Source organism: Heliconius melpomene, chromosome 17 (assembly GCF_056956725.1).
Source record: "Heliconius melpomene rosina isolate 202511_hmr_F chromosome 17, ASM5695672v1, whole genome shotgun sequence".
Lineage (NCBI taxonomy): Eukaryota > Metazoa > Arthropoda > Insecta > Lepidoptera > Nymphalidae > Heliconius > Heliconius melpomene.
The window spans coordinates 10,884,119-10,910,495 of NC_140405.1; the positions used below are offsets into that span (position 1 = coordinate 10,884,119).

The 26,377-nt window shown below is 32.7% G+C and overlaps 3 protein-coding genes across 4 annotated transcripts; 1 reads left to right on the top strand and 2 right to left on the bottom strand.

Moving 5' to 3' along the window:
* Window positions 1-182: 182 nt before the first annotated feature.
* LOC146530253 (protein transport protein Sec61 subunit gamma) lies at window positions 183-2,074 on the top strand. Its single transcript, XM_085199857.1, has 3 exons — window positions 183-344; window positions 434-530; window positions 1,848-2,074. Exons 2-3 carry the CDS (start codon window positions 437-439, stop codon window positions 1,958-1,960), a joined length of 207 nt encoding a protein of 68 aa, XP_085055983.1. The 5' UTR covers window positions 183-344; window positions 434-436; the 3' UTR covers window positions 1,961-2,074.
* A 534-nt stretch (window positions 2,075-2,608) lies between these two features.
* Window positions 2,609-7,490, bottom strand: Gnmt (Glycine N-methyltransferase). The gene is made up of 6 exons (XM_085199856.1): window positions 7,390-7,490; window positions 5,599-5,813; window positions 4,794-4,921; window positions 4,372-4,631; window positions 3,211-3,326; window positions 2,609-2,813 (listed from the first exon to the last, which is right to left on the bottom strand). Exons 2-6 carry the CDS (start codon window positions 5,805-5,807, stop codon window positions 2,648-2,650), a joined length of 879 nt encoding a protein of 292 aa, XP_085055982.1. The 5' UTR covers window positions 5,808-5,813; window positions 7,390-7,490; the 3' UTR covers window positions 2,609-2,647.
* Window positions 7,491-9,565: 2,075 nt separating this feature from the next.
* Window positions 9,566-26,375, bottom strand: LOC146530255 (uncharacterized). 2 transcript variants are annotated; one of them, XM_085201223.1, is made up of 13 exons: window positions 26,240-26,375; window positions 24,192-24,360; window positions 23,094-23,287; window positions 22,776-22,906; window positions 22,005-22,133; window positions 21,122-21,225; window positions 19,816-19,934; window positions 18,777-19,071; window positions 18,477-18,591; window positions 18,039-18,107; window positions 12,311-12,555; window positions 11,642-11,784; window positions 9,566-11,367 (listed from the first exon to the last, which is right to left on the bottom strand). In XM_085201223.1, exons 1-13 carry the CDS (start codon window positions 26,255-26,257, stop codon window positions 10,723-10,725), a joined length of 2,376 nt encoding a protein of 791 aa, XP_085057349.1. In that variant the 5' UTR covers window positions 26,258-26,375; the 3' UTR covers window positions 9,566-10,722. The 2 variants fall into 2 exon arrangements, with proteins under 2 accessions (XP_085057349.1, XP_085057347.1); XM_085201221.1 differs by lacking the exon at window positions 26,240-26,375 and adding an exon at window positions 24,454-24,906.
* Between the last annotated feature and the right edge of the window lie 2 nt (window positions 26,376-26,377).

Genomic DNA, 26,377 nt, shown 5'->3' on the forward strand with positions numbered 1-26,377 from the left:
ATAATTTAATTATATAATTATCGAGTGCAGTAGAATATTCAATTGAAAAAAAATGTGTTTAATTACTCCAAATATTCTTGTCAATTGTCTAGTAAAATATTATATTTTTATTTTTTATAAGCTTTTGAAGCGTAGCAGTGTGGTATACAAGACGAATATATTAATGTATCCGATCTTATTTGTGATGACGTGACGTACAACGTCGAAACGTGGCTGACGTCCGCTGCTTTTACTTGTCACTCTTGTTCGACTCTTATTAGTGAAAATTGCAGCGTTGTTATTTGTGAGGCAAATATTTAATACATCGCTATATTTCTGTGGCAGTAAATAATAGAAAATTAACGGTATGTATCTGTGTAGCTTCTTTAACTATTTAAATATTATACGTGCCCTTAGTTTATAAATAATCATCTAAAAATAATTATTTTTTCAGAAAATGGACCAAATCGCCAAATTTGTTGAGCCTGGTAAGCAATTCGCCAAGGACTCTCTCAGATTAGTAAGAAGATGCACGAAACCAGACAGAAAGGGTAGGTTTCTTTTTTATTTAGTTCAACAGGATTGTTCTGGAATAAATCCTATTAGATTGATAATTGATTGTAAATAAGACAGTTTGTGGACATAGACCATGTTTTAAGATTAGATGTTTTTATATAGTATATTACGATATTATTGTAAATATAGTTTTCATTTAAAAATATGTATAAAATAGAAAATAGTTGTCAAGTAATTACAACAGCTGTCTTGGCACAAGTTGGATGCATTTTAATTATAATACTCTCAATTCTATCTATCTATTAAAACATGATCTATATTATATTGACACTCACTTTCTATAAATAATGGCTTAATTTAGATTTTTTTAGGCTCTTTAGAACTCTAAACTTAATAGAAGCTTACACTTTAAATTTTCCATTCTCCACTTTCTAAACAAATTCGAAATATTGACTATTTGCTTGATCACTAATAGTAAATATTGAATTATTAATTTCTCTAATGTGAAATAGAACCAAGAACCATTGTGTTGCTTGAAAATGACAAGGCAAATGAGCGCTCGGGTCACCTGGTGGTGATCACTTGACACTCTATCATACAAACTAAAGTATTATGTATCTTCTTCTTCTTCTTCCTGGCATTAATCCCGGCTGTTACCAGGGTCTGCCTTCCTACTTAACCTACTCCACTTTGCACGATCTTTTGCGAATTAAACTAAAAAACGAATTAAACTAAAAAACTTAAACTAAAGTATTATGTATGGTCTGTTTAATTAATTTATTATTGCTTATAGCAATATTTTAAATATTTTGAGACAGTAAACAATAAAGCAGAATAGTTTAACAAATAACAGATTTTGTCATAAATAACATTTTCTTCATGTTTTTATTGGAAATATTTTTTTTGAAGTTATATTGTTTTTTAACCGCGGCATTTATGTTTCAATGTCTTGACACTTGCAAAATAGAAGTTGACACTTCACCATATTGTTATCTCCTGTATTATAATGAAGTGAAAAAAACTATTGTTATTGTAATAAGGTACTTTATTATAATGAAATTGAAAATTTACAGTAAATATAAATACTTATACTGTTGAGCTCACTGCCTTCTGGGGTCCTTGTACAGTATTCTATTCGCATTTACTGCTCCAGCTCAATATTCCTAACCAAAAATAATGTCTAGTATATACAGTTATATTGTCTTTATACAATTTAGTTGTAAAAAGTGCTGCCGTTAGCCAAATAAAGTACAGTGTTGTAATAGCATGTGCATAAAAATATATATTAGCATTAGTAAATATAACAATATTAGTTTATAATTTTATTAAATTGTTGTCTCTTATTATTGCAGAATTCCAGAAGATTGCAATTGCAACAGCCATAGGATTCTGCATCATGGGTTTCATTGGTTTCTTCGTCAAGCTCATACACATTCCAATCAACAACATTATTGTCGGTTCTTAAGACTAGTCTAATATAGTTATATTGTTATCTATAAGCTCCCCCAATATCTAATTTAATTCTCACATTTCATCTTTCAACAAATTTTATTAGAATAAATTATTTTTTATTTCTAAACTGTTTTATTATAATTTTATAAAAAAATCAAATTAAAGCAGCTTCACACTGTATCCCGGAAGCAGCAGGGTAGGCAGAGGGAACCTAGTGTTAAGACATTCCATTCACTACTTTCTGCTGTATTCTGGAGGCATTGTTGAGTGGCAGAACTCAACGCCACATTTGCCTCTCAACCAGAGCGAAGAAATGAAAATATAAATTTGAATAAAAATTTCACTTTCTCGAGTGGGGATCGAACCCACAACCGTCGCGTTACAATCTTTTGTGTCCCTGGGCCACGACGGCCTCAAATAATTTATATACAATAATTCTTAAATTGAATATTTTAGAATCTTTGTGAGTACAGTAGTACATGGACATGTTGGCATAATTGTAGTAGATATCTAAATATTGGACAAGTGTCTTAAATCCATACTATTTTGTTTTTTTTTTATCCTGCCTGCATATAACGCCGCGCTTTACCTTGTCAGAGCGGGGATGCCAGTACAAAAATAATCATTTAATTATATTAGCAAACAAAAAAATACCAAATAATGTAACAAAATTTATTTAAATATAAAAAGACTACACTTATTAGCTAGACTTCTCCACAACGTGTATATAGTAGGCGGGGTTCTGCACCGCATTCAGCGACTGGAAGTCCGCGTAGATGCGGTGTTGAGCTGCGCCGTCGAATGCTTCATCCAGCATGTTAGTGAAGCTGTCTAATCGGTGCGGGTAGTAGCAGAGACGGAATTCGCTGGGGAAAATTATTAAGATTATTGTATTATTTTTTATTTCAGACAATTTTCAGTGGATAGATGTTTTAGTAAATATAGAGAAATATTTTTATTTCATTATTCAATATTAAAAAAAATAAGTACAAAATAAACAATAATTATTCAAATATAAAACATATTGTAGAAAAATCTGAACGTAGCGGGATTTTAACCGACATATACATACATTACAAAAAGAAAGAAGCATATTATAAATGGCTAGAAAACAATGTACTACCTACTATTTATTTTCTTGTATACTTCTACAGTTATCAGCTAAAATTAGGTACCCCGTACTACCCTAGGTCTCTCCACATACCTAAGTATATCCATCTCATCTTTCTAGTTCAAAATATAAAATATATGGCAAAACCATACCTCTTCTCGTTAACGGGATCTTCATCGTTCGCTTCAATACAGTAGTCGAGGGCCACCAGCTCGGGCTTGCCGCGCACCACTAGCACCGACGTTTTGATGTCCACGGGATACTTACACTGCAAAAATAATAATATTTTTATTAAATTACTTGCAAAAATTAATCACTGTAAAAATTAAATAAGCAATCAATAAAGGGCTGATGAGTGATAATAAGGCTGAACATATTATTTCGAAAAAGAAATGAAATATTACCAAAATAAATATGTTGTGGATTCAATCCCCACTCGGAAAAATGGGTATATTCAATTATTTTAATTTCTCCACTTGGTCAGGCAAAGAGCGGCGTTTGGATCCGCTACTCATCGCGCAATATCTCTAAAATTGAAGGGCTCGTGGAGAGCGGAGTGTCTTAGTGCCTACTATGTTCCGAAACAATCGTGAAGCTGTTTTATTATACTTTAGTTATTTTGTATTATTCCAAATTTGATTTAGTAAGTCAATTTACTAAAATATAATATAAAGATCATAACATGTTTTCAATAAATTTGACTGAGATAATAAAAAAAATCTCGTGCAAAAACATGTTATCGTATATTACATATAACAAATATTATTTAATATAAGATAACTTGTTATTACTTTCAGCAATCATTTCTGTAAACACGAGATAGGAGAATATTATATTTTCTTATTTTAATAGGTACTTACATGTGTCTACATTAGAATACCACTATTATAATTAGACACTCATATTAAAATAGAACAATACTTATTTAGAACATGTAATTTGTATACAAGTAATAATTTTAAGGGATTTGAACAAGGGTGACTTCGAAACCGTCCAAGCTCTGACCACTAAGACATACGTTCTAGGCTGGTTTTCAAGAAGATTCAAATCTCGTCGTCAAATTTTGTATTCGTACATACTTTAAGAATGTTTAAAATTTTGATTTTTTTTGCCTAACACTGAAGTACCTAAGCTTTTCTTTTAATTTTAAATTTATATTTAAAATTCCAAAAGAAACTTTAATTTTACACTTTATAAGAGTGTTAAATAGGTCTCGGTTTTTTATTTTCCGCCTTATGCCGCCGATTCAAAGTGTGCGTTTTGAGTGGCGACTCAACGCGATCAAATTCGCAATTATTAAATATGCTACTCACATTATAATAAATAGAATGTCCGGGCGTAGCTCCACTGTTGATCATGGCGTCATAATTCCTATGATCAATGAACAAAAGCCCACCAGGTTTTAGCATTTTGGCGAAATTCCTTAAGCACATTCTCTGTGTTCTCTGATCTTCGAATTCATCTAGTAAATGCGCGAATGAGTTTCCGAGGCAAATAACTGCATCGAAGGAGGCACCTGGCTTGAATGAATTGACATCTTGTGGTAGTGTTTCCCAGCTAGCTTCTTCTATTACTGAAATGGTTATAACATTGGTTATACTTTCTGTTCTATTCCATTTTTGTCTTAAATTTTTGAATAGGTTGTCAGTTCAAGTTCAAATTAAAAAAAACGAGAGAGAGAGAAAGCAAAAGCATCTATAAAAATAGCATTTAAGAAAAATAAATAAATACATACCCCATTCGTCGTATCTGGCATCTTTTCTTTTGTCCCATCTTGCCTTTAGAGCGTGTTTTAACATTTTATCTGAAGCGTCTATGGACACTACTTTGAAACCCTCGTCGAGCAACATCATTGAGTCTATTCTGAAAATTAAAACAGCATGATAGTCAATATGAATGCCGCAAATGCATAGGCTCTTACTGTAAATACGAAGGTTGTGGATTTGATTCTTACTCAATGAAATTAACTGTTTTCATTTCTCTGCTCTGAAATCCCGTCCCATTATTTGATACGCGATCAATGAAATTTCAAACCTTTCAAAGTCATATTTTATTAACAAAAAAAAATTAAAGAATAATTTATTATTAATAATAATATAATTACAACAAGTGCTTAATGATTAATTGCGTTGATAAAAATATATTAAGAGTTCATTTCGTCAGATAAATAGTAACGTGAGGTCAGGCGCGTATCACAGGTTGCTATATAAAACAAAAAAAAATATTTATCTGATATTTCTTTATTTTCTGTAATCTTGGTGGATATATCTTAGTGAGTATAGCTTGTGCAACTTGTGATATATTACTATACTCTACTTGTTCGCTCATTTAAAGTAAAACTTAAAAACACACGTTAATAAAAACAAAAAAACCAAGATAAAGTTAGCAATGTCCTCTATTTTATTCTCTATATAATGCATAAAAAACTAAAAATAAATTTTCCTGTTGAACCCATATCTATAAACAGTCAAACCCACTCACACAATTTAAACAATACACTACTAGAATTTGAACTTACAACTATAATGAATGAAACTCACCCAGTCCCGCAAGCTACATCTAACACATTGACACAGCCATGTTTCCTCAACAATCCTGACAGGAAGTCTCTATAATTCTGAGTCCTTTCGTTACTATCGCCGATATATTTCTTCCACACTCTCGCCGCTTTGCCATCTGCGTACTGATCCTTTACACCCTCTGAAGGTATACCTTGGGATCGCGAGTGAAATACCTTGTCGGCTGACATGGTTGACTGGAAATGAATTAATATATTGAATAAAAAAAAGTATGTTATATAGATATAGTATAATTAAGGTGAGTCAGTAGTTTTTTTTGTCAATTTTGTCTAATACCTTTTATACCTTGATTTGAAGACAGAACAGTGTTAAGATTTTCCATTCTCGTCTTGGTTAACTTATTTATCGGATATAGGTATATCCGCGAAAGGGATAAAAAAAACATTTGTAGCTACAGATCCTACATAGCGTGGGCGCAATTAAATTTATAAAAATCTTTAAAAAAATATTATTTTATACTGTATCCCACACACAGCAGGGTAAGCAGAGGTAACCAAGTGTTAAGACACTCCGTTCCGTTCCTCCGACTTTTTGTGTAGAGTGGCCAAATTCAACGCCGGCCTTTTGCTTTGGTACCAAAACGAAGAAATGAAAATATTAATAAATAATTCGAACCCACAATCGTAGCTTTAAAATTACACCCTTGTGCTCCCTCACTACACCTCAAAAATCTTCATTAATGTTTTTCAATTAAGTATGTATCAATGTTTTTAATATTTACCAGTTATAAATACACAAAATTAGAAATACTTAGTTAGTAAATTAATTGCTATAAAATACATTGCAGTGTTAAAATAGGTTTTTAGTAAGCGCACACTTATTTTTTTTCATTAGATAAAATTTTTAAACTAATCTTTTTGTTTTGGAAATAGTGTAAAGTAACTACACTATTATTCACTCAATCTATAAAAATTTTACACATGCCACACTTCAAAAATATTTTCGAAGTTTCATTGTACATTTTCCCCAATCTTTTCCACGAAATTGGTCAATTTTTTTATAAAAAAATTATAGTTTTAAATGTATTACTTAATATTTTCTTATGTTATACTATATGCCGCGGAAATTAAATCGACAACGTAATACAAGTCTAGACTAAACGGGAGGAGCCAACGACATTGAAACTGCATTGCGGTTGTTACCTTTCCTAATTTTTATAACTTTTTTCCTTGAAAAATGTATTAGGTATATATTTTGTAATATGAAAATTCAATATCGATATTTGCTTTAGTTTCTTTTCTTATGTCAATTACAATAGCTTATAACATGATTGTATTTTTTTTTCATAAAACAGTCCAAAATCTATATATAAACATGTCTGGACTCCGCAGTGAAATAAGTTGATAAACATGTTGGCAAAAAAATAATTGGTTCGCCGAGCTTAATGGCCATTTGCTTTTGCTTTTATTTTATTGATAATATATTTTTACAGTGCATTTTGATACTTTGAGATATATATTTTTTAAAATGAATTTAAACAGAAATAAATATATTTTATCTATACGCGTAATGAGTATACACTAAATATTTTATTTTCTTTTATTTTGTAATAACATTATTTTTTATATATTTCATAAGATACACTTAGATAAACATAACATAACATAATAAAAATAAATTAAAAAATATATTCAGAAATCACTTCGAAGGATCTTCACCAAAACACTTTCGTTTCATTTTCGAAAAAAAAAACAATAAAAGACCATGTAAATTGATATAATCACATTTAGTGATAACGTTTCAGTCACTTACAAACGTGCGAATGATGCAAGAGGCGCGCCGAGACAAGCCGCCACAGCTTCCGAACCCGTACTGGGGGAAAATTTCACGTGGACGCTATATAAAATGCTTATTTTTGATATGTTTCAATATCGTGGCTTTGCTTGTTATTAGTTGTAGAAATTATATTGATGTTAATTTGTTCGTTACATTTTGTTAGGAGGTAAAAAGTATTGGGCAATGACTCTACATTTCAAAGTGTAAAAGTATATTATTAATTTTTTAAAAAAAAAAAATTTTAATTATTTTATTATTTATCTCATAAAATGTGCCTATATTACAGTCTAAATGACATTTTAAATTTCCTATACAATTATAATTAATTATAATAGCAATAAAATAAATAGTATACATCACAACTCTCTAAATAATGAATTAGGTATAGACAGTGGAAAAGTGAATTGATCTTTTCTTATTTTTGCACAATATACACACAAACAAACTATTAAATTCTTTTACATATTAGCACTAATTCATCACACCAGTCAAGTCGCTCGGTATCTTGTTTTCACGTGTGATGTAATATTTTTGTTCCTTTCGTTATACTTATTTCAATCGTTGATTTGAAATAAAAAACAGAGTTTTAAAATCGTTTTAGTCTCTATTTTTTCTTAATGCTAAATAATTAATTATAGTAAACTTTTATTAATGTGATGTAACGCAGAAAAAAAAGATACGTTTTCTTATTTTCCACGTTGAAATGTAAACTTTACCTCAAAAATATTTGACGTTAACCAACAATGGTTAAGAACAATCATATAAGTAATTATTAAAAACAAAAATATAGTTTTTGTGTCTTATTTCCTACTTAATTTAAAGAAATATTGTAAGTAAGACCTAATTAAACTTTAATGCAATATATTTTTATTTACTAACTACAATGACTTTCAAATTTACTACTGGCCTAGATTGTTTTTCCTCACCGCTACGTCATATCAGTTGTTAGTTGCCTTGTCATCAAACTTGCATTTTATCTTAATATTAATAGTTGAATCATAAGTTATTTGTTTGCATCATTCTATGCGTTTTAATACGTGATATAAGTATATGTATGTTTGTTTAATAACAATCCTAGGACCTACTACTAGAAGGCCGTCATGGCACAGCGGCTGACTTTAAGCGCCACGGTCGAGGGTTCGCTTCAAATTCGAGAGAATAAATTACTTTTATTTTCTCTCTCTAGCACCACTTAACACGCAACGTTTTAAAATTGGGCGGTATATAAGGAACAGAATGTCTTAACAATATGTACCATTTGTCTATCCACATACATATGGCATATGTGGGATACAGCATAAAGCTAAAAAATATTTTAACATCATACATGATGAGGCTTGTTAGGCGTACTTAATTACTATTATAAATGTCGAGATTTCCTACGGCTTTTCGAATCATCTTGTGTATATTTATAATGCACAATGTTATTTTTAATTATTTTGAATTACCTACCTTACATGTTTGCAGACAATATTAAATTTTTATTTGAATATTTTTTCTTTTTTGAGGCATTCATTATTTTCCTTAGAAAATTTATAGTAGGTATTCCATAGATGAAAAGTGTCCATTCCGCACAAAAGCATCTACAATAACGTTAATAATAGTGACGTAACCTTTTATCCGGTTCAAAACGGTTTCAGAGCCTTATCAGGGGATTTTATAACAAACATCAGTATATATTGACATAAACGTGACCTGCTATCACCAGATATTAGTGTTGATCTTTATAAAATATTATAATAATTATTAAGTAGATATAACAATTTTATTATTTCATCATTCAGTTGCAGAACCCAACGCCGTGTACATTTTTATTTCCCAAACCTAAAAGTAATAATATCCAGACAAATTTTCGAGACATTACTTGTCGAGTGGCGAAACTTAGCGCCGCACTTGCTCTTCTTACCAGTAAAGAGATGAAAATAAACTTCAATTGCAAATCGAACCCACAACCGTCGCATTAACAGTTACATGGGTAATATTATTTAATAAAAAAATACTTTAAAGATAATATACGTATGTATTAAATTTTATTCTCAATATCTTATTATAGGTCTAATTTACATACAGAAAGAAATATACATATTGAAAGAAAATACCTTAAATTACTGAAAAAATTAAAAGGAACCATATTTGCATTAAATAAAACTAGTTTATTTTAAATTTATAAAATTGTTTATTTTTGTTTACTTTGTCAGTAACTTCTTAATATATTTATGTAAGGAAATGGTACAAAGCATTATCTATTAAAAATAGCTCATTAAATGTCAATGTATTCTTCAATCAATTGGAATTATGGTCAATAGGCACAAATCTAAATATTACACTTCATCACACGCATTTAAAATCTCAAGTTAATTAATTAAAAATTTACAAAATTTAAATTTTAATTCGGAATTAAAAGATTCTAGAAGACCTAAATATATGCGCTTGAAGATTTTTTTCCTTTAATTATTTTTACGGTAAATGTTGATATGACAACGTATATTGTATTTACACTTACACAAAGCTGAAGAGTTCATTTGACTGGACGCTGTAATCTCGGAAATTACAGGTTCAAATTGAAAAAATATTTTTGTATTGGATAATACATTTACCTAAGAAGTAAGAAAATTAGTAAATTGCTTGTTAAAAAAACAGTAAATCATGTAAATTGTAAACTAAAGACCGAGAAGACCGAGTTACCACGGGCACTTAAGTGTGATTATTTCCTTTACGCGAGTTGCCTACCTTTATCACAGATAAAGGTAGGTATGATGATATATGACGTTATGTTCAGGTGAAAGGTTCTTTTGTAATATAATGTCACGATGCCCAATAATGGCCACCCGCGTTTCTCGCATTTAACATATAAAAATAGTAAATTATCTTGGAGAAATAAAATACTAACTTCATAAAAAGTAAGCCTGGCGTTAGCAGGTTTAGTTATAGCAGCCTATTAAATTATCAGAAGACACAAAATGTGTCTCTAAAAAGCAATAAGTGTATATATATTATAAGAGATTTGTATAATTTTGAAAATTGATTTGTATTCTCTACTAAGTGTATGAAATAAAATAAAGGTCGACTTTGTATTTTTTTTACACTTTACCACTTTTTACACTTTAACGCATGTTATAAAAATGTATATAGTGAAAAATATAAAAAAAAACCAATTGTTATCATTAACCAAATTTAAACCGTAACTTAGAAGTATAGATCAAAATCAAAATTATTTACATACCCAAAAACAGTCAATACATAAAAACAAAAAATATATGGCCTATTCCATATAATAAAAAAAAATGTATAATAGTTTTTTTTCTTTATTTAAATCCCAGCCCCAACATCTGACGCATCAATACCAAGCATCGCTAAATCATCCAACTCTTCTTTATTTTTACTTGATTGAGCCGGTGTCACTTGAGTTGCTGGGACACTATTACTAATACTGGCCCCTGTAGGCACATCACTATTACTAGTATTAATTGTAATCACATCACTATCCTTTGCTGCTGTCTGGTTTTGATTTTTCTTATTATTATTATGTTTTTGGTTTCTATTTTTCCTCTGATTTCCACCAACTAAAGGTACATGTGTATCATATAGTTGAGGTCTCGGTTGAAACAAGGGATTATTCATATCGAAGCCCATCATCATAGGTGGTGGGTTACCCAAAATGCTTAACTGCGGGAACGGTTGCATTACACCCCCTAGACCTAGCCCGGGGAATGAAGGAAGACTTTGGAAGAGCTCTTGCTCAGCTGCCTTCACTTCCGATGGGAAGATTATATCTAGAGCATCCTGGAAGTCCTTTGGTAGGGAAGCGGGGGGAGCTGTGGTAGATGTGTGTGGCGGGGGAGGCGGGAGGAATGCGTGTTGTAGTGGTAGGGCTGGTAGAAGTAGTGGGGGAGGTATTTCTGCTTGTTGTCTTTCCAACTGCGCTGCGGCTATCTTTTGTTTGAATTCCGCTACCTATAAAATAAAAAGTAAAAAAAATAAAGAAAAATGAATTATTATATGCGTGATTGGACCGGAACTTGAACGAACCGGAATCATAATATGAAACTTCTTATTGTTTCTCATATAAGAGGATTGTAACCAAGATTGAACAAATAGTGTGAATACACCCTATATTGGGAGAGGGGCTCGAGTCTACAGCCAAACACTATTCCACTAAAGGCCATATATAGTAAATCACTTTTGTTTACAAAAACTTTCATAAAACAGATTTTAAAGGAAAATTTACCTTCTTTTGTATCTCAGCGTCCATTTCTTCTCGCCTTTTTTTACTAGCAGGATCATCTTCAGCTTTTTTTTGAGTTTCATCTTTTTTCAGTTCATCTGGTTTGCTAGTGCTTTTAGCCAAGTTCTTGTATACGGGCATTTTCCCTAAACAATAAAATAAAAAATTGACTGCTCTAAATTTATTAAGTACAAAATTGAGTGGCTTTGATCCCCTACTTACTACTATTACTGTTTAAATTATTTTCATTTCTTTGCTTCGGTAGGCAACGCGCAGCGTTAAGTTACGCCACATAACACGCAATGTCTCGAAATAAATGACGACGCATGGGGTGACGTAGTGTCTTAGCTAGGATCGGTTTACCCTGCTCATTTTTTCAGCTTTCAGCTATATCCCGCAGATAGCAGGGTAGGGAGAAGGTACATAGTGTTAAGACACTCCATTCATTATAAAAGCTGAATTTTCATCGTATTGCATGGCGGTGTACAACGCCGCGCTTTTACATTAATACCACAGCGAAGCAATGAAAATATTAATAAATAATAATTCATTCCCCCGATTGGGAATCGAATCCACAACCGTCGCGTTACAATCACACGCTTGTTCCCCTGCGCCACGACAGCTTCAATGCTTATGTGGTATATAAAAACAAATAATACAAGTTTTGCTTACCAATAAATGGCATTTTGCGTATATCAGGCTTTTTAGCGTCTTGGCGTTGCGGGCTTCTGCGGTTTAAGTCATCACGTCGCTCGTCACGCTCCTCACGCCTGTCATCTCGCTCATCACGCCTCTCATCGCGTCGCTCATCACGTCTTTCATCACGCTCATCACGCCTCTCGTCACGTCGACGTGAACCTTCACGCCGTTCTCGCTCTCGCCCTTCACGCACGCGTTGTTCGCGACGTTCTTGGTCTCTATAAAGACACGAAAAGAAGGAAAGAAAATTATTTGAGTATAATCTGTAGAATTATCATTATTATTATTACTACAATCAATTGGAAGTATCGGGGCAAAGCGCTTCGTTGAGCTCCGCCAATCAACCTCTAATCTAACTTAACCGTCTTACCGGGATGGAGTGTTTTAAGTTATAATATACTTTAAACAAGCGCGAGTCGGGCTAGCCCATCGAGGGTTCCATACAATTATCGGAGGTATCGCCTTTTTTCTGAAATTCATGCTTAGCTAAGCCAAAGCCCTTTCACCTTTCACTGACTAGAACTTTTAAGGTCATAATTTTTTAGGATTTAAGCATAAATGTATAATTTTCAGATTTTTTCCTAAATTTGTGCTACTTGTTTATTTTTTTTTTATTTATTTATTTATTAAGGACAACTAACAAAACATACACTTAATCAGATATTACAAACATGTCTTAAAACTATTGGCTTAGTGTTGTTTTACTTATAAGCTGCCACGGCATGATTAGGGACAGTTTCATAATATACTAAAATTAATTACTTGCATATACTTACATAACTATTATTAAATATATATATATACACATACATACATAGATATAATTTTCTCTTATGTAACAAAAAATAACTTAACAGAACCCACATATAGGGATATATATATACAGGATATATAATAAAACAAACGAAAAATACAATATATAAGAACTAACATACAGATACGTGATCGAGACAGAAGACCCCAGTGTCAAGACGAAGAAGAACGCAGGAATGCAAAAATTCTACTTTTGAACATTTGAAGACTATTTGAGAGGATATCAATGCTAGCGTCAGGTTGTTTTGTCATCCTGTTATACTCGTCAGCTAATCTATTTATTGTAGCATTCAAGCCCAATTTTGTTTTTGAAATTTTGCTGAAAAATAGAGTATAGTTACGTGCACGGGGTAACCTTGAAGGCACATTTATATTTAGTTTCTCAACAAGAAGGGGACAGTCTAGCTTACCATTAATTAATTTATACAAAAAAACCTGATCCAACAATTGTCTTCGATCGAACAAACTAATAAGATTGAAATATTCTAAGCGGCTTTTATACGTGGGCAATAGTTTAGCTTTATTACAACTGTAGGAGAGGTGCCATAGGAAACGCTTTTGGATCCTCTCGATACGCTTAATATGCACTTCGTAGTATGGTGACCAGACTTGCGCACAATATTCCAGACCAGATCGAACCAAGGCCGAATAAAGTCTAATCTTGGTATGAGGCTTCTTAAGATCTTTAGTATTCCTTATAATAAAGCCCAGCATTTGAAATGCTTTAGTAGCGATTTTGTCAATATGAATGTGGAATCTGATCCTACTATCGAAATGAACTCCCAAGTCCCTGATAGTTGCTACTTTTTCTAATGCCCTGTTGTTAATAATATAAGCTTGCGAGTCATTTAAATCAGTTCTACGTGAAAATCTTATATACTTACACTTATCTATATACAGGGCCATGCGGTTAATCTGGCACCAATCGACTAGTCTGTTCAAGTCTTCTTGTAGGAGGTCAGCATCATGCTTGCTTTTTATTTGTTTTGCAATTTTAAGATCGTCGGCGTAAAGAAAGCATTCACTGTGTTTAAATAGTGATACAATATCGTTAATAAATATATTAAACAGAATTGGTCCCAGAACCGATCCTTGGGGGACACCTGATTGGGTTTTAAATGGTTGAGACGAGTATCCACTGACAACAACCTTGGAAGTCCGATTACATAAATATGAGGAAAACCATTTTAATAGGTTACCTGTAATACCAATAGATGAAAGCTTGTGAATAAGAATATTGTGGTCGACAGTATCGAAAGCCTTACTTATGTCTGTATAAATTGTGTCTACTGGGATATTACAGTCAACTGAATCAGTCAAAAACGTTACAAATGAGACAAGGTTAGTGGTCGTAGATCGAGCCTTAAGAAAACCAAACTGCTGAGGCGATATCAATTGCTTTATATGCCAGGTGATTGTGGGTCTTATTAGTAATTCAAACAATTTGCCAAACACAGGCAGTATAGAAATTGGTCTGTAATTTTTTATAGATGCCGCATCTCCAGACTTAGGAATGGGTACAACTCTAGATTCTTTCCATGCGGTAGGAAAAAACCCGGATTTTATTGATTCGTTGTATATGATCGAGAGAGGTAAAGAAAGCGCTTCAGAACATTCAGTTGCAAATAAACTTGGTATACCATCACATCCTGCTCCTTTACTGCGATCTAGGTGTTTGAGGCCAATCTGTACGTCATTTTGAGAGAAAGATAACCCTGCCAAGGAATTTATAATTGAAGAGTTGACTGATGGTGAATCACAGCGTGCTAAAGTGGAAGATGGCGCTGTATAAACGGATTCAAAAAAAGATGCAAAGAGATTACAAATATCAGAGCCATTGGAGGCTCGTCTGCCGTCTAAATGCATTAATGATGGATAGGTACTTTTATTTTGCCGTTTACTTTTCAGGTAAGTCCAAAATAACTTGGGATTTTTTGATAAAGACTCCTCTATGTAACAAATGTATTTCTTGTGACAAGTCTCGATCAAAAATAAACAGCGCTTTTTTAGCACTAGAAAAGAAAGCTCATCTAAAGGATTTTTATATTTACGATATCTTTCACGTACTTTATATTTCTCTTTAAGCAAGTTTATTAGTTCTTTATTGTACCAACAGGGATACTTTTGATGTACGTTCTTACTTAAAGGCACGTGCTTCGCTATTACCTCCTTGATTATTTTATAAAATGTATAAACCATATCATCAACATGCATCAGGACTGAGAATTCATCAACCCAAGAAATAGTGTTCAAATCATTTATAATGTTGTTAAAATCAGCTTTGTAAAAATTAAACTTGTCACTGGGAATCTTGGAAGGGAGACAGGGGGCATTGTAACATGACAAGACAAACTCCAAAGGTGGATGATATGGATCAACATTGCTAAGCACATATTTGCTTATTTGCAAATGCTCAATTGTTTTATTTGAAAGTATTAGGTCCAGAATCTTTCCTTGGTTGTTCAAAATTGTATTTTGTTGCTCCAAATTATTTAGAGCAACAAAATCAACCAACATGTTCCCCAGTGGGCCAGGTAATGACGGGGGCAAGTTATTTTTATTATTGGGCCATGTTATTGAACTTAAATTAAAGTCTCCTAGTACTAATGTGTTACAGTGAGTTTCTAAAATTCGACTAGTATTCTCAATAAAATGTTGAAGAATGTGTTTTTGAATCGGTGGGGGTATGTAGACCGCACATACATATAATTTTTCTAGGGAATCACGCGTGTTGCATATATCCAGTTCGACCCAAAGGTCTTCGCAGCCGCTCTCAAAATTGATTAGTCGGCGCGACTCAAGCCGTTTAGATATCGCAATTAGGACGCCACCACCAGATTTATTATAGTGAAATTCACTAGTCTCTCGATCACGTCTATATGTCACGTAACGATCATTAAACAATTCTGAATTAAATACAGTATGGTTTAGCCAAGTTTCACAAAGCACAATAATATCATAATCGCAACATAATACATTTTTATACAAGTCTAATGTTTTAGTGCGTAGGCCTCTAACATTCTGAAAATATACATTTAAAGACGAGAATTATAACAAAAAAATAATAATTAACTAAAGATTAAAGGTAATTTAACATCAACAAAGAGAGCAATAACGGATATCTATTCATTATACAATTTTTCCAGAGTTGCTGCATTGCGAACATATATATATTCGGAAGTATCAGTTTTACGCATGTATATACGGCCGCTGCGCACCCAAACATGCTTGTACTTAAGTTCCTTGGCTTTTAGCCGTGCCGACGCGTGAAGTGACTTGTTCTCGGGTGATAAATTCTCGGTAACATATATCGCAGATTTTTTATTCCCGCTGATACCTAGATCACTTGAGTTCAGCTTATCATTAGGATGTTGCCTGTTGTACTTTATAGTAGCTGCCAAGAGTGTATCACGTTGACGGGGGCTACTTAGTGTTATCAAAATAGCACGGGGCCGCGGGCTTCCAGGATCTTTTTTGGCAATTCTACTACAGTAAGAAATATCTGTGTCATTAATAGGGCAGGCTACAACTTTACCTAGTTGCTTAACTATATTAATTATGTTTTCCGTTCTATGTTCAGGTACGCATTGAAGTTCTAGATTCGATGAACGCATAAGTTGATCCAATTGGCTGCAGCGCCCAGAGATAGCCATGAGATCATTTTTAAGAGATTCATTTTCTTTCTTAATACGATCGATATCATCTTTGTATGCATTTATCTCAGCATTTAAATTCTCAAAGTGACTATTCATAAAAGTAATAGACTCGTGAAATTTTTTTATATCGTCTTTCATTTCACGCAATTGAGTATTAATATCACTCATAAAATCGGCAACGCAATCAGACATACAGGCACGAAGCTCATCCTTAATAATATTACGAATATCTGAACGTGATAAACAAGAGGGTGAGCAGAAAATATTCTCGGCCATACCGGCGCGCACCTCAGTAGTTCCGCGCTTTGCCACGTTAACGTTAGAACGCGAGCTAGGCGACATCGGCCGGACTGGCGTATTCGAGTTATCGTTCTTAGGAGCTTTATTGCGGCAGGCCGGACATGACCATTTCGATTTGTTATCACTTGTAAGGTTTTTAAAATCCTTATTCGATATGCCGATGCAAAGAGTGTGATAATATAGTAAACACAGCCGACATTTCAAGTATAGGAGGTCTTCAATAGGCGATTGACAGGCCGAACAGTGCATTTTCGCTATTTATGCTCGACGACTTTTTAAAACGCTAGCTTTAAGGTTTATTTAAGCTAGGTCGCGATGACTCACTCGTAATAGCTCCGAGCGCAGCGAAGTAAAGAGGTGCGACAGGGATGAATTATTTCTTCGAGCAGCCCATCCCTTTTACTCGGGGTGAGGAGGAGCCTACCTCAGCAAGCGCGGGCGCTGCGTGTGCCGCGACCGACAGAATTATTTAAAAGTTCTACTCACTACACGTCACACCAATGCCGAGCTTATAACACTATACTTTTAAAGATCAACTTTGCGCAATGATTTTTAATATAATTTAGAAAAAATTAGAAACACGTCCGCTCACGAGTGAGTTTAGTTCCGATATTGTAGATGCTAACTGCCAAATTTCATAATTCTAGGTCAATCGGAAGTATCCTATAAATTTTGATTCCCTTTATAGTGTCGAAATACGCGTTTTTTACATATCGCAAACGGTCATATCTTTTTTTAAAGTAAATGTAGAAATACTCTAATCAAGAAATCATGGGGATATAGATCTGAGTATATGGTTTGAATTTAAACTCGATATCTCCAAGCGTTCCTGAGATAAAACCTCTTGACAGATGGACAACAGAGTATAAGGGTTCCTTTTTTCCTTAAAAGATACGGAACCCTAAAACTAACATCAACAACTAACAATATACCTGGCGCGTTGTTTTGAAGCGGATATGTGTTCACGTTCGCTGGAGTGACGCGAACCGTCTAACTTGATCCTGTTTCGTACAAAAACATACATATCATTAGTTTTTAAAAGGGTGATAATTTAAATATATATTTTTTAGCTCCACGCTGTATCCTGCATATAGCAAGGTAGGTAGGGGGAGCCTAATGCTCTCCGCTTCCACAGAATTTCAGAGGCAATGCGTAGTGAGTGGCAGAACCCAACGCCGCATTTCACCTCCATACCATAAGAAATGAACATTTAAATATTTGAAAAAAAATATCTTAAAATAATACTCCTCCCTAAAGCTTTATAAGGACAATAGCCAAGGGGCGCGGGTTTAAATCAAAACATGATAAAATTTTACGTTTAATAATTATTTTCCTTTCTTTAGAATATAATTATATATAAATATAATTACCTGGTTTTAATGTTATCCAGTAATTTCCTATCATTATCGTTGAGTCTCTCCATCTGTATGGATGACATCCACTCATTCAACTTGTCATCTGAACCATACTTTTTGTTCTTCTTATCTGTACAAATAAAATTTAAGATTAAATATTGTTTTATAAACATTATTATCATATAACCACCTAAGAATATATTTTATTCATATTGTCCTCAACAAGCAATGTCACGAAATTGTGGGAAAAGTGTTGAACAAAGAGACGATTTTAAAATCCCAAAAGATATTACTTACACAAATATAATTACTCACTTTTCTTCTTCTTCTTATGTTCACTCTCCGACGCGCTTGAACTGCTAGAGCTGCTGCTACTACTGCTCCTTTTCCTTTTACTCTTCTTCTTCTTATCTCTCTTCTTCTTGTTGTCGGAATGTGGGAGATCTTCTTTCAAAGTAGTATGAAAGCCATCTTTATTGAATGTAATTGTATGTGCGGTGTATTGTGGAGCGTCCTCGGTCTTGCCTTTGTTTGCCCGGGCCTTTTCAAATGCTTTCTGTCTATCCGACATCCAATCGGTTTCCCAGTGGGGATTTTGTTCTACAAAATTCTGAAAACAATGAGATAAAATTAGTTTTGGGTAATAATAAAATTAAATTAGTAATGTATTACTAATACATTACTTTAGAGAGTTTTTTTTAAATGTTCAAATATATATTTTTTTCAGATTCACGCTATATATAGCAGTTAGGCAAAGGGCACCCAGTATTACTCCGTTCTCGATTTCCGCCAAATTTTCAAGGTATTGTGTTGAGCTCGCGCTCTTGCATAAATTACGATTACATAAATATTTCCAAAAAAAAATATTCTTGAATTAAGTTGAATGACTATTTAATTTTGAATTAGAATTGATGATAAAATTACGAAAATCATTTGAAAAAAATACGAAATTGATAATTATAATTTATAATTTTTCAAGTCAGAATCATATATTATCATGTGTATAATTAAGACTCGTGTGAACAGATAAATATATATACTAGCGGCCCGCTCGCGGTTACACCCGCGTGAACTATGTTAATATTAATTTCTGTCTCCATGACTACGTCCTAGTGACGTCGATGCAAAATTTGACACTCCTAGCATTTGTAATAACGAGGCATTTGTAATACAATTTTTCAACCCCTATTTCTTCCCCTTAGGAGTCGAATATTGCAAATTCCTGTCTTAGCGAGCACCGACGTCCTATAAGTAACTCCTATGCAAAATTTGAGATTCCTAGCAGATGTAGTTTCTGAGATTTCGTGATGAGTGAGTGACCTTTCGATTTTAAATTTATATATAGATAACATACAGTATAGTTCTTAGAATGCGAGACGGATTTCAGATGGGCGGACGCACAATGCAAGTCGCCGATGAACTGGTCGCACAACTTGCAGTACCACGCCGTAGATGGCACGAAGAATTGTAGACCTGTAAAAAACATAAACAAATCAACAAATCAACTTCACGTTGACACCCGAGTGTTAAGACACTCCGCTCACCACTTTCCGCCGAATTCGGGAGGCATTTGAACTATATTGTGTGTAACCTAAAAAGCACGAGGGCTTCCCGAAAGGCATGTATGCACCAGGGTCAGTGACGTAGCTAGGGGAGTGCGAGCGGTGCGGTCGCACCGGGCATCAAAAGGAAAGGGGCATCAAAGTCGACGATTAATTTTTTTTAAAGGTAGAGGGCATCAAGTCCTAAGCCGCACCAGGCAACAAATACTCTAGCTACGCTACTGACCACGGTTGACGACAGTGGTCGTCCATTGCCACTGTTAAAGGAGGTATACAGAAATCTTAGTGTTTGGCGTTCTGTTTTCTCTGGCTATCCCACTAGCGAAGCAAAGCTAAATATACACATATATAGTAATTTGGACACACTTGCAACTTGAATGAGTATAGTGCATTATTTATTGCTAGTATTTAATTTGAAAATAAAAATGTTACTTAATTTAGTGAAACAGAAAAAAACAAGTGAAATTCATAAGATATAAAAAATATTAAAAAAAAAACAAAATATTTTATTAATTTTTTTAACATATTTCTAGTTAATATGTTGTTTAACTTTATTTTTCACTTACCTTGTGTACACACAATAATGGAACTGAACGTTTTACTTTACTTAATCCTATTTACCTAAGCAGAGTTTAAATAAAGTATCTCTCAATAACTATGTTGCTTACTTTATAATTAATATTCTTTTATAACTTCACGCTGTTTTCAGCATGTAGCAGGGTTGGCAGGGGGAACTGGTAACCCAGTGTTAAAACACTCCATCCCCATTAAGACCCTTCCATTCCTTACTTTGAGCTGAATTATAGAGGCATTGTGTGTTTAGTGGTAACATATACATATATCAATTAAAAATAACGTTTAAATTTATAAATATTACATCATTTACACTGTATCCCGCATATAGGCAGAATTAGGCTATTGTTAGGACACACACCGCCCAAATTCCAAAACATCACGCTTTGAGTGGCGGAACTTACTGCAACCAACACATTTACACAATAAATTCCCACGACAAATCAAACCGACAACCGTCGCAACGACAACATCAATAATTATTCTTGCATGCCTTATTTATAGTATAACAAAGTCAGGGTGTACCTCTAATGGGCGTGCGCTTGGTGGGCGCGGCGGCGTAGCTGGGGAAGCCCTCGTTGACGCCCGACACCGAGTGCCACGGTGCCTCCATATGCGCCGCCGCCATTCTACACATACGCACAGACATACACGTATATATTATATACATTTCTAAGAATTTCTTATATAAAAACTAGATTAGACTTGACTGAACTGGACCGCTTTACAATGTATGCCACATCACCACTTTCAATATACGAGTCACTGACGAAATTCAACGGCACATTTAATCGGACCAGTAAGCAAAAAGATAAGCGAATAAGCTGAGTTGTTAAAACATTCCGTCGTTGCGTCGAAGTTGCGACTGGAAAACGAAGTATTTCTCCACACTCAGTATTTCTTTTAATTATTTATAAATCAAGTAACTTAGACATCTTTTTATCTCACGAGATACAATTTAAAATAAACACACGTGTAAAAAAATAGAGTCGAGGTGAAATTGAAACGGCCATTTTTCTTATTTTAAAAGGTTTCACAGCATAACAAATCTGTATACTCATTATGTGGATTAAGAGGACGGATTAAAGTCAAGAATCGAGCGGTTATATATCTACACACTATATATATTTACGGTTATATATCTACACACACTAATTAATAAATCCACACAGATAAGTCACATATCCACGTTAAAAAACTATCATATACTCGTATATATTAAAATTTCCCCTAAAAACAACCTTAACATACAAACAACTAACGCACGATAAATAAAATCAGAAGAAACAACTCAAGATATTTCATACTCCCCTCCTTCTCCTATTTTCAGACATAGTGACGGCGGAACTGAACGCCGTGATTAATTTATATTAATATTATAATTATAATGTATCATAAAAACACTCACTTGTGATGCGAAGGAGAATGCAAATGGTTGAGATAGTCCTTGGCGGTCGGCGGGAACTCGTTGCACACACGACACCAATGCATTTCCGGATCGTAGTACACATAGTTGAATTTCTTTCCAGATGGAGACCTATAATATTTTATTTATATTTATTTTTATTATAAAACACAAATAAAAAAATATTCAAATAAAAACAGTTAAACTCGCACTTATATCGTTCTTCTTTTAAAATCGCGTCATTTTAAAGAGAAAAAGAGCATCGCGAAATAAAAATATACCAGTTCGTAGCTTCGGTGGCATGGAAAGACTGAAACTGATTAAATAACGCAATCGCTACTATAGTTAAAACACTGAAACAAATCAATAACACCAACAGGGTAATAAAACAACATGACTTGTTAAAATATTTTAATTATTTTTATTTACATTTGACTACAGTAAAAATTAAAAATACACTTACAATATTTTACAAAAAATATAATGACTTAATAATATTTGACACAAGCTCAATTTTATTAATCATAATAAGAAAATATAGCAATTATTAACAATAAAGCATTATAATTGTTGTAAATTGGTACATATTTACAAGAAATAAAACATGATCCTTTTTGTTTCACTGAGGTTTCCTGTAGTCCTGTGACGATTAAATTTCGTGTCACCGTACAAAATATAAAACAAAATTCAGAATATTTTAATATATAAAGTTTATAAATGTATTGTATATAATAAATATTATAAAGAAAGCGAAATAATTAAAAAGCATCATACCTGGACTTTCGCCGGGAGTTTCTATCAGCTGAATCATCAGATTCGACAACCTCCTGTGCCTCCTCACCAATAATTCCGTTCAACATGTCCACTACATTATTAATAGTCTTCAATTTATTCTGGATCTCCAACTATACATATGCAAAGGCAAAAATATGCAATTAGCTTTTCAGACACCTTGTTTCAGATACTGTAAGGTACAATGTACAAGCACTTACATACTTGTACAATGTTCAAGTATGTAATTAAATTTCACAGCTACAACACAATTTAAAAAAAAATCAATATAAAATAAAAATAGATTTCATTAGACCAAACCTGTAACTTAGTGTTTTCTTTTAAAAATCTTTTCGTATCTGGACTTGGTGATCGCTTGGAGTCACCTCGAAGCTCGTTGCGTTGATCTTTCAAGGTGTCGAGTTCTTTTTTCAAAATTCCCGCCTTTTTTATGTAGTCTTCTCTCTGCTTTGACAGTGCTGCCTTTTGGTGACGCATTTCTGTTTCAATGGCAGCTGTGCAAAAAGTATGCAATTATGCATATGTTCAACTCATATTTAAGTGTCATAATACTTAACTAAAGAAGAAAATAAATATATTTACCAATTTTCAAATATTTAAGTTACATTACACTTTATAATTAAATAATAGCATGTAGCAATTTTCAAGTCTCCATTTTTGCGAAGAATAAGAAAAAATAATATAATCAATAAGAAAATTTTAATATACATGATTATATTTGACAATTGATGAGAAGACTGGACTGCTAGAATCACACTCTATGGCAAAATCTGAAAGTAATACTAAAACACAAGTACTAAAAGCCACCTTAAACCATATATATTTATTATGAAGCAACAAACCTATAATACCTCAATATTTTATAATATGTAGCATTTATCTTTATAATAGCATCCATCATTTAATGAATAAAACCATTTTTACATGTAATTTTTAAACATGCATTATTTTAGTTAATATATTTGTGAGTTATAATTTTTACTAAAATTGTACATAGCTCAGCAAAGAAGTTACAAATCCACAAAAAATATTATAGCATTATTTTATTAAACATATATAATAATGTATTTTTTCTTTTTATATTAGTTTAGTTTAACAAAAAATCAAATTATTTTTGTGGTTTATCTGACTTCACTAGCATATACACAATATTACATTACATTCATTCAATAGTAAATAAATAAATACATACAATGCAAGGTGTTTGTGATATGAAGAAAATTTTACCAATGAAATGTTGTAAATAATATTTGTAGTAAATAATCATTACATAACATATAAGATCATGCTTGGCACTTTACCACTTTATCCATTAAAAAAATTCTGACTGTAAAACAAATGAATGAATAATCTGAAAACATTTTTTTAACATTTTGACATAATAAAGCATATTGTTACCTTCTTTTTTAATTTGTTCTTCAACATTGTACACTGGTGGTGCCGGTGGAGGTGGTAGAGACATCTGATTCCAGTTCCCCATGTCAGGTGGATGGGGTGTTGGTACCACAGAGGGAAAATCGTTGTAGATGCCTGAATATGATTGATAGTTTCCACTGTAACTAGCACCCTGAATAAAAAGTTCAAGTTATTGATGTTTTAGAATAAAATATAAATGTTGCAGTTAAAATAAAAATGCCGAATGATTATTGTAATATATTACTTCTTGTGAAAATTGAGGTCCCGGAGGGGCAGGAAATCCATCTTGCATTTGATTTTCCCAGAGTTCACTCGGCTCTGGCAGCTTCGATATTTCGCTTAGTATATTTTCATCAAGTAAGTCCTTGTCACGTTTACGCGGCGTGCGGCTTCTACGCTTGCTGTCTCTACGCGGTGGACTCCGGCTTCGTTTCCTTGATGAAGACCGCCGCTTTTCGTACTCCCTTCTGTAATCTAACCGTTCCCGATCTCGATTCCAATCACGATCACGTTCACGTTCTCGATCCCGATCTCTCTCTCGATCATAATAGCCTTTACGGCCATACTCATGTGACATTATTAGAGTCTTTTCCCTTGATTTATATGACGGCTTAGATATAAAATATCTAAACAAATAAAAATGAACAACAAAATGCACGCTAAGCCGCACAGCGCACTGGCATTGACACTTGACATTTTACACGGACAGATTATAAATATAATATAATTTGGGTATGTGATATGAAATTTATTTATTTATGATATTAACAATCAAAATTGATGTAAATTAAATTTATTAATTAATGACAACAATAAAAAGACTATTGTGACAAAAATCCTGATATATTATATAAATATATCAGAATTTTTATAAAATCTATATAAAAATACAATGCTGCTTGCATTGCTAAATATAAGAAATATAGATCTTAATAAAACATATATAGAACCAATAGTAGAGAGAAACAGAAAATAATTTTATTATTACCTCTTATTGAAATTTAAATTAAATCATATTAATTACTAAAGTATAAAGTCCCTATTTATTTTTGGTACTTACATATAATCGTACATTTGCTTAAATATAATAAAAGGCTCTTAAATTATGTGGTCGCTCAATTTATTTTGGATTAATATTTTACGTATAGGTAAGTCGTAAAAAATGGAACACAAACTTAACATTATCTTAAATATTTACCTATAATCTAAACATATAACAAAAATATAAGTCAGTAATTTCACAAGAAAGAGATGTAAGAAAAAATATTGATAGCATTTTTATTCAAATATTTTATTCGACAAATTGTTTAAAATAACTGTCTTATTGTGGTTACTTTAGTGTCCAATGTATTGTCAGTAAAATAATCACTATTATAAATTATATATTTTCAAAATTTTGAAACAAAAGAAGAAGTATGAGAAACACATTTTGACAAACTTATTTAAAGCTATGAAGATGGTATGAAAATCATTATTTTACCGAATTCATTCATTCAAATTTACTTTCGCACACAAAAGAAGACAAAAGTGCTTGACAATAGTAATTAATAAATATCAATTAATACAACTTATTAAAAATAACTTTAAAAAAACAATAGGGAAAAAATTGGGAATTGACCTACAAAGTATTATAAATATAATTACATATAAATATATCCAAATAAAATTTATATTTAAGTCTTATATAGGTCTAACAGGGTCGACAATGCAAGATGTTTCGCTAAAACAACTAAGTACTAAAAATAACTTGCCCGATTTCTGTAAGCGAGTGGGGACTTTAAGTTTATAGCAAAGTAAAGGTACAAATACACGCTAGAAAGCCGTTAAATGTAATTAGCTTGAATTTAACTATAATAATAATGATTATATTTTAAATGTTGTAAGAAAATAATCTCTCATCGCTTCCTAAACACTAATTTGTTTCAGAGCAACCGATTGATATTGAAAAACAAAATTTGAAATGATGAAACCGTTAAGGCATTACTTAGTTAAACCAACTGTATCGTGATTTCAGCATCTTTAGCACTTACCTTCAATTTTGAGTACATTGGTGTTGATTTTGTTTAAGGAAGTCGATGGAGACGGGTCGTTGGACTTCGGAGGGGAAGCAAAACTACGACGGCTGAATGACAGACAGCCATTGTCGCGTGATCGTAGAGTGTAGACCA

Bases quoted from the DNA above. Each gene is read 5' to 3' on its own strand.
- LOC146530253 (XM_085199857.1), top strand. From the start codon at position 437: ATGGACCAAATCGCCAAATTTGTTGAGCCTGGTAAGCAATTCGCCAAG. The intron at 531-1,847 runs GTAGGTTTCTTT...TTATTATTGCAG, and splicing joins CACGAAACCAGACAGAAAGG to AATTCCAGAAGATTGCAATT.
- Gnmt (XM_085199856.1), bottom strand. From the start codon at position 5,807: ATGTCAGCCGACAAGGTATTTCACTCGCGATCCCAAGGTATACCTTCA. The intron at 4,632-4,793 runs GTATGTATTTAT...TAACCATTTCAG, and splicing joins TGCCAGATACGACGAATGGG to TAATAGAAGAAGCTAGCTGG. The intron at 3,327-4,371 runs GTGAGTAGCATA...TTATTTTTGCAG, and splicing joins GACATTCTATTTATTATAAT to TGTAAGTATCCCGTGGACAT.
- LOC146530255 (XM_085201221.1), bottom strand. From the start codon at position 24,786: ATGTCACATGAGTATGGCCGTAAAGGCTATTATGATCGAGAGAGAGAT. The intron at 19,935-21,121 runs GTACACCCTGAC...TGTTTTTTACAG, and splicing joins CAAGCGCACGCCCATTAGAG to GTCTACAATTCTTCGTGCCA. The intron at 11,368-11,641 runs GTAAATTTTCCT...TTTATTTTATAG, and splicing joins ACGCTGAGATACAAAAGAAG to GTAGCGGAATTCAAACAAAA.